Consider the following 16,373-nt stretch of genomic DNA (forward strand, 5'->3'; position numbering starts at 1 on the left):
TAAAACATAACTTTACTAATACTTTTCCCACCACTGGTTATATTTTGTTTCATACAGTCTATGGCTGTGTTGGGCCTGCCACCGCCACTGGGAGGTGCCAGTGATCGATCTGACCTATGCAGCTGTAGATGGCTACCAGCTCTATGCCCTCTGTCAGAAGCATGCAGATGCCAACAACACACCGCAGCAGCAGCACTGGGGCAAGTTTGGTGAGCTTAAGGCCCTTCCTCTGCCCATGGCCTGTACTTTCAGCAGACATCCTCAGTCCCAGCAGGTTGTCTCCACTTACCACTATGCTGTCCGAGCTAAGGACAAATAATATGGTCGCTTTGGGCCCTTATTCTCTGACCCCAGAGTACCTTTTTCTGATAAGCAATGGAAGTCTTTTTTCTTTTTTTTGTCTTGAGTTTAAAGCAGTTGGCTCAAGTTTTGGTTCAAGTTCAATAAATGCATGGTGTTTTTTTATTTGCTGAAGTATTCATGGGTTCTTTGCTCTTCACTGCAACTATCTTAGGTGTTGCAAACTCCTCCCTCTCCCGCCTTCAGCACGTACAGAATGCTCCCGCCAGGCTCCTGACTGGCACCCGTTAGACGGGACCACATTACTCCTGTACTGGCCTCTCTCCATTGGCTGCCAGTCAGATTCAGACTGAACAGATCAGTTTTTAAAATCCTTTTATTTGTTTTTAAAGCACTAAATGGTCTAGCACCACCCTACATCACGGAACTACATGATGTACAGCACTTTGGTCAACCTGGTTGTTTTTTTAAATGTGCTTTATAAATAAATTGACTTGACTTGACTTTACTGCCTTGGCCTTTTATAGGGTCTCTTACCCTTTTTTGGAGCCGTGGGCGGAGCCCATGGTCTCCCTCTGAGTGGCAATGTGTGTCCTGTCTCACCAGTGAGAACTGTCCCGTTGAGTTCGAACAGTACCTTTTATGACCACACATGTTAAGGGAGGGGCGCTGTTTTCAGGCCAGGCACACACACGCACACACACACACAGGGGGGAACACATAGAATCAAAAACATAGATCTGGAAGTGCTCAATTTCACGGCTCTACTTCGAACCAAGGTTTGATTTTTTTTTGCATACAAGATGAGTGCAAGTACAATATACATTGAGATATTACACAAGAATGGGTCAAGGGTCAAGTAAAAAGGAGTTGTGCAGGTGAGGTGAGATATGATATAAGCCTTATATCTGAAGTGAACTGTACTGTCCTGTGCTTTCTTATGCGAAAAAGCAGCATTATACTGTATTATAGAAAGCACAATGGCTTGTTGATAATAATAAACACAAGCCATGCACACAACACAAAAAAGAGAGAAAATACACCTAGACAAGCACAAATCATGAATGAGTCTGATACATAAAAGGAAAATAACAAAATAAAAATATACAATCACAATAGAACTGTATTGTCCTGTCCTGTGTTTTCCTAAGCAAATGTCTAATAAAGTATTCAATAAATCATGTAGGTGTATTTTTTGATGTGTTTTCTTCATTCTGTGCTGCACTTGCAGCACTCAGCAAAAGGGGCTGAACTCATGAGTTATTTGCTCTTCTTTTTTGTGCTCTGCATTCATATGCAGTCTGCATCATGATCTGCATAATGCAGCAGCAGCATGCAGATATGTGTCCAGGTTTAGCAGCACAGCACATGCACCTCCTAAAACACCAATATTGCCATGTCAATAACCCTGAGGAAAAAAAAAAGGTCGAACATTTAGAGCTTTTTTGTTGTTTTTGTTATGGCATGGATAATCTTGCGTTTCTAAACTTGTGAAATAAACTTTTTCACCCCCAATATTGGGGGGAACCTCCACTCATTCGGAGAGAGAGGTGATGCACATCGCACACACCCAGCCTGCAGCGTGCAGCCTCCTACCGGCGAAGCATGCGTGCGTGCGTCGGGAAGGGTCCAGTCCAGTGAACTAACAAAGACATGCCATTCAATGGAAGAAGATAGGATAGCTTAGTGGAACAATAACACGCGCCCCTATGAAAACCACTGGCCTTCGTCAGTTTATACAGTAAGTCCAGCCCGGTGTTAACGGCTACGCGTCTCCCAACTATTAGCTAAAAAACGTCCAGTTTATGTTCAAGTGCTGCTGTGGTGCTGCTAACTAGCCTCGGTTCAGCTAACCGTAACGTTGAGGGAGACCAATACAGACAGGCGCTGCAAGCAGACACACAGACAGCAGCCGAAAAATGGCCACTGTGTCAATCCCGGCGTGTACAAGTGCGTTACTGCTAGACATAGAAGGAACGACCACTCCGATCACCTTTGTAAAGGTAAGGGACCCTGTTTTAATCTTCAATGATCTCTTCAATGTGTACAAAATGTAAATGGTGCCATAGGGCGTACGTAGGGTGGTCCATTTGTTTACATTTCCAAAACGCTCAGAAATTGATGCATTTCACTGTGGATTTTAAATGCAACGTGATAGGCCTATAAAGCAACGCATTGAAACAGTGGCATACATTAGCAGAGCAACAATGATTGTACAGTTTGGCAGTCAACGGAACTGAGACGAGAGTTACAATGGGGATACATGGCAGTCTGCAAAATCAGATCTCCCTACTGGGATCAATTTGCTTTACACGTTGGAGATCCGGCCTAGAGCGGATATGGAAACAGGCTGTGTCCGTGCATGAATGTGTGCGTGCTAAATAACCGGATACAGTAGGCGGGCTCTAGACAGGATCTGATTAAATACCCGTAAATAAAAACACTATCAAGGTGGTGGACGCGAGGTTTCCCTAGAAAGGTAAATAATAAACCCATAAGATAACCACCACAGGACAAAATGTCTCTTCAGCTTTTGTTTATTTATGAGTTTATGGAATTTTGGAGTCGATATAATGGTCAAATGTGGTAAGAAATGTATGCGTTGCCTTGCCTTCCATCAGGATGAGGTGATTGTAAGGAACTGCCAGTGAAGTGGGCTTGGCACATAGGTGGAACATTTTGTTAATGAAATAATTAACAAATTATTGAGTGAGCACATTATTCTCATTTCAAGTTTAATTAACGGCAATTTATACTGTACTACTCTGCTTTAAATCATTTACTTTTAGTTTCATCCAGACTGCCATCAAATTATTACACTTGTTTCTCTGTCTTATGCAACATTCAGTAATCCTTAGTTACTGGGGTTCTGCAAAATTACAGGGTGAAACCCTTAACTAACATATGTTTAAACAGGTGTGCAAAAGTCGCTTTATAAGAAAAGAAAAAAAAAAATTGAATTGCATTGTACATTTTTGCAGTTTCTCTAGTTATACAATTATTGTCACAACCAGTCAGTGTAGTTTAGATCATATTATTCTGATTAACAATTTATCAATGTAATGGAAATCGTAATAATAATAAAACCAAATGGTTACAGCAATTTGAGGATGACACAAGAAAGTCCTGAGACTTCTTTATGAGTTAACTTAATTTCATTAGCTTGGCCAACGTGACCCCGGGCGTACAACAAACTTTGAGCGCTTTGTGTCAAGACGTAGGCCAGATGAATAGGCCATGTTTCAGAGCCCGGACATTTAGTGGGCGTACAACAAACTGTGCCGAGATGTAGGCCAGATGTAGGCCACGCTTTGCGTCCCAGACAAAGCCAGATGTTGGAGCTTAGCTGCTTCCAGGAGCACCGCACCGCTCAAAAATACATTACAATACAAAACACATGACATACACAGTACATAAATAACAACAAGTGCTTTATAGGGGAACCTTTTCTAAAATACATGCCTTTGTCTGCTGCTTAGAAGACCTTAGATTGGTGATCAGTTTGACACTGGTTTCAAGGTTGTTCCACATGTGCTTACCTGGGTAAAACATCTCATTGTTATATGGGGACCTCGCCATATTTGATTCTATAGATAGATAGATACCTTTATTATCCCAAGGGGATTTTTGTACCACCATGGTCAATCTGGCATGGTATTCTCTTCCCAAGGAGTCATATTACATATCTGTGTATGTGTTGCTGATATGGTCTTTCCTTTTATCACTCCTGACTCGACTGTTGCCAGTTCAAAAAACAATGCAAATGAAAAGCGAGTATTTGTGCTGCTTATTGTCTTATTTTGTCTCTTCCAGGATATTCTATTTCCATACATCACAGAACATCTCGAAGATTATCTGTCTAACCACTGGGAAGAAGATGAGTGCAAACAAGATGTTCACCTTCTAAAGAAACAGGTACAGTACAGGGGTTTTGTATTATATCCGTAGGGCATAGATTTGTACTCTTAAACCAGTGGTTCTCAACCAACAATGGCAAATTATATTACTCAATGTCCACTTGAATCGTGATTCATTATTTGATCACCCGGTTATGCACGTACACCAGGACCTATCACAGCAAGGGTGGAGGAGGCGCACCATGCTGTTTGTCCGATGTGCTGTTTTGCCAAGTTGTTGTTTCTCACGCACCGTGAGCTTGTAGATCTGCTATTTTTCAATAGTTAAAGCTCAAAATAATGCGTAATATAATGCATTCCCAGTCTAAATGGGTTAAACCCCCTCCCTCCCCCTATGAAGGACATTCATGGGGGACCCGCAGTGAATCCTTGTACCCAGGGCCCAGAATTTGGTGCGACAGCCCTGCGTAGAGCCCCCGTCCTCCTACTCCCGCCCAACACACACTCCCCGCTGACTGGCGCCGCCAGCAGTTAGGAGTACGTGCAGTGACAAATGTCACCCTCCCCACCCGGCTTCCCTCCCGCTAACACGGGCCAATTGTGCTCGTATATAGACGCTTGACAAAATGCCAAGGCGTTTCTGTACCTGTAGTGACGTGCCTCTGTGCTATCAGCCCCTTAGGCGTCTGGTTTGAGGGCAGTAAACCACAGTAAGTGCACTCAGCTGATGACTACTAAGCACATGGTTAAAGGAGTAGTTCACCACTTTTCAACCTGTCTTCATATAATAGGTCCTCACTAATGGTCATGATTAAATATCACAATTTTTTTCTACTTAGTCCAAGTCTCCTAGGAGAGCTTTGGGAAGTTCAGAATCCATAGTCTTGTGACATCATCATTTTCCAAAAAAAAAATGTTATCAATATTAAAAAAAAAAAAAAAAAAAGAATTTTATTATCGCGAGAACAATGGTTTCCACTTTAAAATTGCAACTTTTCAGGAATAGAAAGCCTGCAGTTTCGATAAGCTGGATTGGCAATCGATGATGTCACAAGACTATGGGTTTCTGACCTGCCCACAGCCATCCTCTGAAAAAAAAAAAAAAAAAGATATTTTTGAGTGAGGACCAATTATATGAACATAGGTTGAAAAGTGGTGGAGTGCCCCTTTAAGGTTTTCTGCAGGTTCCACGCGGGTGTGTCGATTAAGCCTAAACCGCACCACCGTGGATGTTGAGTTCTTCATAACAACCTGGTTGAACCCTATCGTCTCTATTTTGGTCGTATCATAATATTTAAACATTGAGTGAAAATAGCTGATCTACAAGCGCACAACTGCTGCGATGCATTGCATTGTGAGCTTGTAGAAGAGACTTGGTGCTGTAGAGGGAGTGAAAATCTAACCTCTGTTCGAAGTGGAGCTGTGTGTGTGTGTGTGTGTGTGTGTGTGTGTGTATTGCAGTTGATGCTCAGGGCAGGCTAGACTCAACAGCACCTCTCTGGTCACCCAGGATCATGTGTACCGATTTTTGTGACATTTGAAGAAAATATGTAGGAAAAGGAGCAAAAAGTGTGTTTTGGAGAAAATTCAAGATGGCGGAAAATCTATCCTGGCGCAAATGGGCATGGCCTATATGGGGGCAAAACGTAAAGTGGGCCGTTATAGCGCCACCATGAGGCCAGTGATGTAATTATTTTTCGATTCATTCTTAAAATCATTATGAATCTCCTCTCCGAGGTTTGAAACTGTAGCTCCTATGGTTTACGAGAGAAAAATACTTGAAAGTGATTTCTTGCATTGTCCCATTACAAGTCAATGGGGACAATTAAGCGTCGTTTTTTGCCGATTACGTCGGCATGGTAAGGCGGATCGGAACGAAAGGTAATAGAACACCATTCCCGGCCGAGCCGCACATTTTGATGTATATAGTGGCGTAAATGGTGCGGCACTAGTTACGCGCTGAAGTTTAGGCTACATACACGGACGGAGACAGACAGACAGACAGACAGACAGACCCACACACACGGCCACGTATAGGGAGCTTGTGTTCCACACAGCTCCAAAAAAGGAAGGATCCTTTACAGACCCCTGCAGGATTGCCGTTCAAGTGAAGTATATTTTTTACGGAGGTTTTAAGAGGTTGATGTGGGTGTGTCGCAAATTCTGCTGACAGTTCCCTGTTCGCACACAGTAGTAGCTCCCTTAAGTGCAATGTATTGGCACATCCAGCAGCAGTGATGTTTGGAGCGAATGCACTACTAATAAAGAGCATTAACTCGACACATGGTCGTGCCAATAAATTGCACTTAAGGGAGCTACATCTTTTATTGCCGTCTTTTGGTCCAGCAACTGCCTTAACACATTCCCCGCCATTTTAACATACCTTCGTACTCTACGGTGCCTCTGGTCTCCATAGACTTCCATGTAATTCATAGTGCACGGATCATGCACACCCATGCCTAGATAATGCACCACGTGTGTCCACATTGCTCACAGCTTTCAAACAAAAAAATCCGAATGGAAATCCGTTCAGGCATTCATGAGATAGAAGCCATTATGTTTTCCTAAAATGTAAACAAAGATGGCTGCCATGTTTGATAGATGGGGTTGCTATGGGGGTTAAACATGCAATTTCGCGATTTCTATCATGCCTACTACATTTTTTGGGGTCAGAAAAAAAAATTGAAAACAATTTCTTTTTGAATTTTTTTTTTTTTCAAAATGGCAGAAATTCTCGGGACTATCGGGCCTGGCAGGGAAAGACATTGAAATAATCTCAGGACTATCGGGCCTGGCATGCAATGAGTTAATTGGTCTTTGGAGGTGCGTGACTATTAACTCTGTGCTGTTTAGTGCCCATGTCAGCCAAATCTACAGTACATGTCTGTATCTCTGTCTGTCTGTTACTCGTACTTACGACCACCCCTTAACCACTTGAACCCCAGTATCTTATTCAGGGGGGTGAACGTTTGACAAAAATGGCAGATCTACAAGCTCACATTGTGTAAGAAACTGATATCATTTTCCAAATTTGGGAAAAGGGATGGCTGTTTGAAAGAGGTTAAAGGTATTGTTTCGGGGCCCAGATGTAGGCTCATGAGTAGCTTAAGCAGAGTCCTTTTCCCAGCAGTGTCCCCCTGTTTGATAATGATAAATAAAGGCAATACTATTGTTTATTTGTTTTGGGATGTATTATTTGCCTCTGTAGTAAACACAAAGTACCGATACAGTAAATAGAAAAATGATTCCTAACCTCCACATTGCCTCTGTGTGCTTGTCAGACCTGTCTCACAGCACAGTGTTCCTTGGCACCACCGTTTAGTAAACACTGGCCCGGAGGCAGAACGAGGGCAAAGTAGGTCACTGATGTGGGACAGGGTCTCTGCCATTTAGTGCCTCAGTAAACCCTGGGGCAAAGCTACAGCGGAAATGGCTGATCTACGACTGGATCTCTCAAACATTATCATGTCACTCCAAAATGTATATATATTTGGCTGCGGACCCCCCATCTGAAAATGTTTTGTGTGTGTGTGTGTGTGTGTGTGTGTGTGTGTGTGTGTGGGGGGGGGGGGGTATAGATGAGTTGATTGTGGGAAGATTTTTCAAAAATAGCAGCTGTACAAGCTCGTGCTTGTATATCTGCTATTTTTGAATAGGCAACTTATAAAACACGGATAAAGTGGACAAAATAATAAAAACACTCCCGCGATAGTGTTTTTCACAGGACGATTGCGCTATGAACGGTGAACGTGAACGCTTACCGTGAACGAAATGATTTGTTCACTGGAGTGATTAGTTCAATGAAATGAATGGGATTGCTCATCACTAATGTATTTCTGTAAGTTTGGGTCCAGGCCAGGGGAGAAACGTCTCTTTTGCGTCTCGACCTAAAAAGTTTGGGAACCCCTTGCTTTAAAGTCTTAACTCGCCTTTCTCCTCCTGCTTTTTCAATGAAACAACATGCTTAAATGTCCTCCTAATGAAAAGTGTCTGTCTTCTCATCGTGTCAGATTGAGGAGGACATGAGGCAGAACCGGGCCTGTCCTGTGCATGCCTTGGACCAGACGGCCCACACAGACGAGGAGAAGGCCATCAGGGAAGTGATGGACATAGTGCTGTGGGCCATGGCGTCAGACCGGAAGACCACGGCCCTGAAGCAGCTCCAGGGACACATGTGGAGGGCAGCCTATTCTGCCGGTAGAATCAAAGGCGAGTAAGTAGTCGGATTATGTTTTCCTTTTTTAAATATGTCTGCCAGTCCATCATGGCCATTGGGAGTCCTTGGGGAGGTCCCAGGGGGTCCGCAGTGAAATGTGTAAATACATTCAACGCATCAAAATCAAGCACTTAATCTATTTATATGCTGGCTATTCAAAAATGGCAGATCTACAAGCTTCTACCTGTGCTATGTTTTTGATTATTAAATAGATTTTTTATATTGAAAATGCTTCATACCAGTCTTCTCTTTGTGGTGCCGACCCACGGCATAAGATCACAGAAAACATCAAAATGGGGCTGCACATACGCAGACCAAGTGCCGATGTTTATTTGAGGACGCAGAGATAAAAAGAAGTATTGAATAGTTACCCAGAAGAAGGCAGTTGTATCTGTCCAAAACATCTGTCTTTCTATCTCCCGCAAATATTGGCACTTGGGCTATCTGTGTGCGGCCACTTTGAGGTTTTTACATTGTGCTGTATTAACATAGTCACAGAGTACTATCCTCTATACACAAATGAAATGTCTTCTCTGTTGAGTAGAATGTCCAAAACGTACTTTTCAGGATTAAAATGCAACGCGCCGAAAGTAGCAGATTTACAAGCTCATAATAAGTTTCGAAACGCGTTTCCAGCTTGTGGATGTGCTTTTTATATTTTTGTGTGACGCTGTAGTATGATCAAGTGGCCCGTTAATTTACAGAAAAAACATAAAAAGTTAGTATTTCTGCCTGACAACAGTGATAGGTTCATGTTGCAATTAAAATGTTGTCATTGTACCTTGTCTTGGTCTTATTGCAGCGTCTACCAAGATGTAGTTCCATCCATCAGAAGGTGGAGAAGACGAGGCCTAAAGGTCTATATCTACTCCTCAGGAAGTGTGGAGGCCCAGAAACTTCTCTTTGGATACTCCGTCGAAGGAGATGTTTTAGATGTAAGCAACATTGCTTCACAGTTCCCACATAATGGCTTAGAGAATAGACCCCACAATTATAGCCCAATTTATACTTTGACGCTGTTAAAGGGATATTCCACTTTCAAAAACACTTTTTGTCATTGCATGGTCTAATCAGGCTTGTATGAACACCCTGAACAGTTTTTAATTTTCTTCATTCAGTATTTAGATATTTGATGTAAAAGTTACTAGGCCCGACACGCCCATGCCTCTCCCCACACACACTCATTGTAACTTCAAACTCCATTTTAACCATGATAGATTCATTAAAAATACCCATTATTTTTTCTGGTGACTCATAATACCCTCCTAGTACGTGAGCAGGCCGTGTTTTTTCCATAACGTTTTTCATGTATTTTTTATATATTTTTATTGTATTTAATTTTTTCCATTTTCACAAAGAATTATTAAAAAATACATGAAAAACGTTATGGAAAAAACACGGCCTGCTCACGTATTAGGAGGGTAGTTTGAGTCACCAGAAAAAATAATGGGTATTTTTAATGAATCTATCATGGTTAAAATGGAGTTTGAAGTTACAATGAGTGTGTGTGGGGAGAGGCCCTGGGCCTGGAGGGCCAGATAACTTTTACATCAAATATCTAAATACTGAATGAAGAAAACTAAAAACTGTTCAGGGTGTTCATACAAGCCTGATTAGACCATACAATGACAAAAAGTTTTTTGAAAGTGTAATATCCCTTTAAGTGCCAAAAATAGCTCATCTACACGCCCATGTGTCACATTGGCATCTTGTAGGTTTGTAGATCTGCTATTTATTGCATTGCTAAAAAAAAAGTCCTCAACATACCTACATTTTTGGAATGGCAACCGGATGTGTATCATGTATCTCTGTTTCTAATGAGAGGAATTCTTTATCGTTTCAGCTGTTTGATGGCCACTTTGACACCAACATAGGGGCCAAAGTAGAGTGCAAAAGCTATGAAAGAATTGCGGAAAGAATTGGCTGTCAGCCTGAAGAAATCACATTCTTGACGGATGTCACTAGAGGTAGGATACTGTTTTAAGGCCAGTCCGTGCCAATGCAACTGCTTGCAACTGCCATTTGGGGATAATGGTTGCAAGGAGTTGCATTGCAACTTGGAAACTCAGCTGCTGCAGCTGCAAACATCTCACCATTGTCACAGTTTGTTATGAGTGTGGCTAATGTGCCAGTCCAGGTGAATTCAATCAACGGAGACTCATTAGACCTAGGTCCTTGAATACTGTGTGAAGATGAAGATGTAGTCTAATTCCTCACCCACACACATTTAAGCCATGTTTCATCAAGCATATCGTCGCTGTAAGGCAGAAACATCTCCATATTCTAACTTCTTGTGTTTTTTCGTAAATGAACACCCTAGTTGATCATAACACAGCACCACACAAAAGTACCAAAAGTTGTAGATGTTTTTGAATTTGAATCCTGAAAAGTAACTGTTTTGTACATCATGAGTTTCCACTCGACAGAGACTATATGCTGTACATCCAGTCATGAATGTGTCTTTGCAGAGGCTAAGGCAGCTGAAGACGCCGGGGTGAATGCGGTGGTGGTGGTCCGGCCTGGGAACACGGAGCTGACCGAGGACGAGAAGGCCCACTATAATCTGATAACATCCTTTAACCAGCTGGAAGTGACAGGGAGCGCTTAACGCCGATGTGAAAGGAAACAAGAGAGAACTTTGTCCCCCCGACTCCAGCCTCATTCAATTATGAACCCTTTTCCTTGTGCTCCCTTTTTGCATCTCCCATGTTTCACTACCTGTCCTGACAACAGAAGAGGTGAAGGCACCAGCCAGACAGTTTGCAAAAGCAAGGGCCCATTTGACTCTTTTTATCCAGCTGTTTCACGTTTGTATGGGGCACAATTCTACAAGAGATGACAACTGAAATGGAACTAGATCACTGTAATTAGGACATTTTGTTGACCTAAATTTTTTAAAGTTGTTAAAAATGGGTAGACGCATAGTAAATGCAGATTATAGCATAATCTGAAAGAAACTACATGTGGCCTGCAGAGATGTTCATTTTACTATTAAGTAGAATCATTTATTACACTTTCTGTACCTTGTTAATGTTATTCATTACAAAGCAGGAATTGTTTATAATTATAAACGACATTGTCATGACATGAACTGTTTGCCTTGCTACACATTACAGTGATTGAGTAGTATGAAATGTTTGTCACACAAACTATTTCTGCGATTTCAGTACACAGCAGATATATTGGCACTGCAATATATATATTTGTGACTCAAGAAAAAACGTCTCTAACTTGTTGGATCCTCTCCAAATGAATTGCGTCTGTATAAATAAATGTGCCATCTTATTGGCTATTAGTTTGTGTAGAACATGAAATGTAGCCTAAGAATAGCCAAATTGTTTGTTGTTGATCATAAAACTTCAAATGAAAGCCTTGTCTCAAGTAATACTTTTATCTTGTAGTAGTCCATGACGGAATTTCCCTGTCCAAATAATGTCTTAAAATGATTCACAAAAGCATGTTATCACAATATAATGGTAACAAAAAAGATAAAGAGAAAGTCTATTCATTTTAATTATTTTAAGGTGCAAGTTATTCAATCGTGGTGAATGTGAATAGTATATTGTACAGTTTCATGGAATGTTTCTAACGTATTACTAGGTTTCTGTAGATTTATGCTGCCATTCAAATGTGTACTGCTCATTACATTACATTACATCACAGTATTCAGTAAAAGAAATATATATACAATGCTCAGACCTATGAATACACAATATATCTATAAATTCCAGAAACGGTGTCTTCTGTGTTTATGCCCGTAGCCAATCAGGGGCCATGGGCCGTGTGTAACCATGGAAATCAGAGAGGGGCAAAGGGTGACATATCAAGGCTGCATTTGGGCATTTATCCAGTTTAGAGATCGGACGGGTGAGGAGAAAGGTATGGATCCTAGTCATCACAATATGAACATCCTGATTTAGAGACACTTATTGGTGTTGATTGTTATTGACCACAACATAATCACATAGATTCTATCAAACTGGGTAATAATCCCCTTTAAAGGCTTATGTCTTACCATCATCATCACCTCATCATCATGTCGAAGTGCATTATTCCACAGTTACACTGATCTTCCCTGGTAACATCTTCAGAGGGACGGTATCATCACAAGTGCTAATGAATGGAAAGAGTGTGTCAGTGAATGTGTGTGTGAATGTGTGTATGTGTGTGTTAGTATCAGGATCAGAGAATGACAGCTTTCCTTCATTCAAGTCCAGCTGGACTCTGATCCTCTGAGGATTCTGCTTCAATGAGAGATCAGTGACTTCGAATGACCCTGATGATTTTGCTTCGTATTGATATTCATCAAAAAGTATATACCAGGATTGACCAATGTGTCCCTTTCTCTGAAAAGGCTCTGCTAACACACCCAGTTGCCAGTCAAAATTGTCTCCAACCTCAACATCCCAGCTGTGAGTGCCTGAGTTAAAGCCCTTAGAACCCCGGACAAAGCCAACGTAGTGAAACCTCTCTGTGTTTTCAGGAAGCTCCTGCCATTCTCCAGATCTCACACTAGTCAGATCATCAGACATAGTTAACCATGCACTGGCAGTGTTGGGGTCCAGAATCACAGGAGTGTAGGAGACAATGTCCTTCATCTTGTTCCAGACTCTGAAGGTCAGGTTGCTCAGGTGTTTGGCCTCGTCTATCAGTGGTCCTGAGACCGGCTGTGGGTTCTGCAGTGTGAGCTGGACTCTTTCCATTGTGGTCTTGTAGCTCTGCAGGAATGAGAGGTGTTCAGCTCTCAGCTCCTCCTCTATGGCTCTGATGTTGTTTGAAAGGGTTGATATGTCTCTGTTCAGACCCTCAATTTGCTGCTTCATCATCTGACTCTTCTGCTGCTCTTCCTCCCTCAGTGCAGTGATGCTGGCCTCCTCCTCCTCTTGTAGAAACTGATGAAGCTTCTTAAACTCGTCCCTAATCTGTGTCTCTGTGGACCTGGCCTGGACCTTAATGTGTTTTGCTGTTTGGTAAAATGTATTTTTAGCTTCATTAAAGACCTCCAGTTTCTCCTGTAAAGGCTTCAGTAATTTCTGGACCTCCTCCTTGTGATCCAGAGCAGCTTCATCGATGGGTCTGAAACTGTGGTTGGTGTGTTTTTTAGAATCTCGACACACAAGGCACACTGGATCTTGACATGCCAGACAGAACAGTTTGAGCTTTTCAGCATGCAGACTGCAGAGATCCTCAGACCATGATGAAGTTCTCTGTCTCTCCTTTATGAAGGCCTCACACAGGTTCTTTAGAGCCAGGTTACACAGTGGAGGATCCTTAGAATTCATTTTCTTACAAACTGGACATTGCTTTATTCTCTTCTGTCTCCACCATTGCTGCAGACAAGCATGACAGAAGCTGTGGCAACATGACAGGACAACAGGATCTTTAAAAATGTCACAACACACAGGACAGGAAAACTCCTCTTCTGGAAGAGACGACGCGGAAGCCATTTAGTCACTGAGTGAAGCTACAAACGCTCTGCGCAATACAGAACGTCAGTCAGTGGTGGTAACTCTTCCTCCTCTAGAATGTTCCCTGAAGTTTACTCTCACTGTGAATGGTGGTTGTTAAAGTTCTTCAGCTGACAGTCAGCAGCAGGTTCCAGTGGTCTGGGTCAGTAATCCCTCCTGTACTGTGGGAAGACAGTCTGCCCTCCTTACTGGAAGTTGTGTTTAACCTGAACTTCTGTAGGTGAATATCGTTCGCCTCGTCAGCAAGGAAAGTGAGAATAAAAACCTGTCTGTTTGCTTATGTCAGCTGAGTCAGGCAAGGGGTGGAACATTGACAGAACTAACATTGCAAAGTTCACACACACACACACACACACACACACACACACACACACACACACACACACACACACACACACACACACACACACACACACACACACACACACACTCACACACACACACACACTCACTCACTCACTCACTCACTCACTCACTGGCAGGCTAAGGAACAACCCCCCCAGGCCATCAGAGTCTTAAATAGGAAGAAAGAGTGAACATGCAATAACCCTCAGCGCTTTGCACTATGCACTTTTCACCAGTTTTTATTGTTTTTATTCAGTGTTTTTATGTTGTCCCTTTTAAGGGTTATGTTTATTGTAGTGGAGCTCATAGAATTGTTAATACTTGAACTTAGTTTACAGCTCTGTTCATAGCTAAATGCACTGATGGATGTCATAGAGTTGTAGGAATTGATCCAATATCATATCATATCATGTCATCATATCATATCATATCATATCATATCATATCATATCATATCATATCATATCATAGTAATGTTCCATTATTATAGCATAATGTTCCATTATTATATAGTGTTCCATTATTATATCATAGTCTTAGTGTTACATTATTATATAGTCTTCTGTTCACCAGAGCAGCTCCAGTATTTGTCTCTGGTAACATCTTCATTACAGTCTTGTCACTCTGCCTTTCATATTAAGACAATTAAAATGGGTCTGTATAGAAATACATAATGTCAAGTCTTGCCTGTCACTTGGCAGACCAGATTAAAAATTGGCCTCTGTTCAAATTGAAAGGCAAGACACCCCCCGTGTCTACAGGAAATAAATATGAATCAACACATTTATTTATTAATTTACTTTATGTGCTCTTGTAGTGGAAATACCAACTTGTGTTTCAAGTCATATTTAGACCTGCTGCAACAGGCTATATGGGCTGACATCATAGGAGAATTGGTTGACATGCCTTTACTAATTGACGGACAGAAACGTACTCTGTGCTCTTTAGATACCTAAATAAAATGATATGCACATCAAAAAGCAATAGATCAGAAAAATATAAATGTTCTTTTCTTGAACCGATTATTTTACTAGGTTGTAATTCAATTGTTTGTTCATAATTAACTTATGTTGGAGAAATTAACTTTATTTGAACTAGTTGGTTAGTATGGTTACTAGACTAGTTTGATTAAAATAGCTCAGCTGTGCTAAATACAAGACTATTTCCCCAAGCAGTAGTAATATTGTTCTATGCTCAAGTCCTCCCTCTACTGGTTTAAATGGGTCAGCTTTTCTTTTCTTTTTTTTCTGCCTTTGTATTTGTTGTTATGCTTTTGAAACTGATATTATCCTAGATAAAGTACTATGTTCTATCCGTCTGTCTTTCAATGTTATATGAGATACTTAAAGTGTGGTTCCTGTGGAAATAAGCCTCGGCTTTCTAGGATCTCCTTTTAGTTGACCTTGTACCAGTGATTTGTACTGTCATGAAACTGTACTTTCTTTTCTATTGCAAACTTCTAATAAATTCTTCAATCTATCAATCAATGTCAGACCTGGAAAAGTACATTTTAAAATTCTGTTTCAGGCCTTGGAAAGATTATGGAAAATAATAATTTGTAAAACTTCGTGGAAGTCGTGGAATTCTGGTTAAATATTTATTTAAAAATATTTAATCAAACCAAATAACTACCAAAGGGGCCACTTAATGCTGTGTGAAAAATTAAGATCATGCAACAATTAGTTGCACTGGCACCTATGAGAAATTGTGTTTATTTTGATCATGGCAATTAAGTTCAAAGTTCTCGATAAGTCATTGAAAAGTAGGCTAATGTATTTGTTTATGTTTATGTATTACTTACCACCAGGCAGGTAGTACAGGGCCTAAAGGGTGATTTAAGTAAGTATAGCCTATGTATTTACAAGGATGATCCTTCATGAGGCAAGGCCTTGGAAGGGGAAGTTGTATGCCTGAGACAGAAGATAAACAGAACATCAAGAGCACATTAAATAGGCTACCATTGATGAAGTTTGACCTTTTCTACAATTGTTCGCGTGTTGACCGTAAATCATAATTATGCCATAATAGCGCCTCACAACTAAAATATTAGCCTGATTTCAGACTCAGTCCACTCATAGAGTGGGCGCGGGTCTACATGGAGCCAGGCAACTAAAATATAGATGGACATCATCTTAAACACATGTAATAGCCTACAGTATAGCCTAGGCCTATGTGTCATATAGCATG

The 16,373-nt window shown here is 41.2% G+C and overlaps 2 protein-coding genes across 2 annotated transcripts; one reads left to right on the top strand and one right to left on the bottom strand.

The window, feature by feature from the left end:
- Window positions 1-1,995: 1,995 nt before the first annotated feature.
- Window positions 1,996-11,713, top strand: enoph1 (enolase-phosphatase 1). The gene is made up of 6 exons (XM_080743209.1): window positions 1,996-2,303; window positions 4,114-4,215; window positions 8,168-8,370; window positions 9,176-9,308; window positions 10,217-10,340; window positions 10,842-11,713. The coding sequence occupies exons 1-6, from the start codon at window positions 2,220-2,222 to the stop codon at window positions 10,979-10,981; spliced, it is 786 nt and encodes a 261-aa protein (XP_080599335.1). The 5' UTR covers window positions 1,996-2,219; the 3' UTR covers window positions 10,982-11,713.
- A 180-nt stretch (window positions 11,714-11,893) lies between these two features.
- On the bottom strand, window positions 11,894-14,041 carry LOC308299430 (E3 ubiquitin-protein ligase TRIM35-like). Its single transcript, XM_080743207.1, has one exon. It carries the CDS (start codon window positions 13,818-13,820, stop codon window positions 12,423-12,425), a length of 1,398 nt encoding a protein of 465 aa, XP_080599333.1. The 5' UTR covers window positions 13,821-14,041; the 3' UTR covers window positions 11,894-12,422.
- Between the last annotated feature and the right edge of the window lie 2,332 nt (window positions 14,042-16,373).

This window comes from Nannobrachium achirus, assembly GCF_963921795.1.
Source record: "Nannobrachium achirus genome assembly, chromosome: 15".
NCBI classification, from domain to species: Eukaryota; Metazoa; Chordata; class Actinopteri; order Myctophiformes; family Myctophidae; genus Nannobrachium; species Nannobrachium achirus.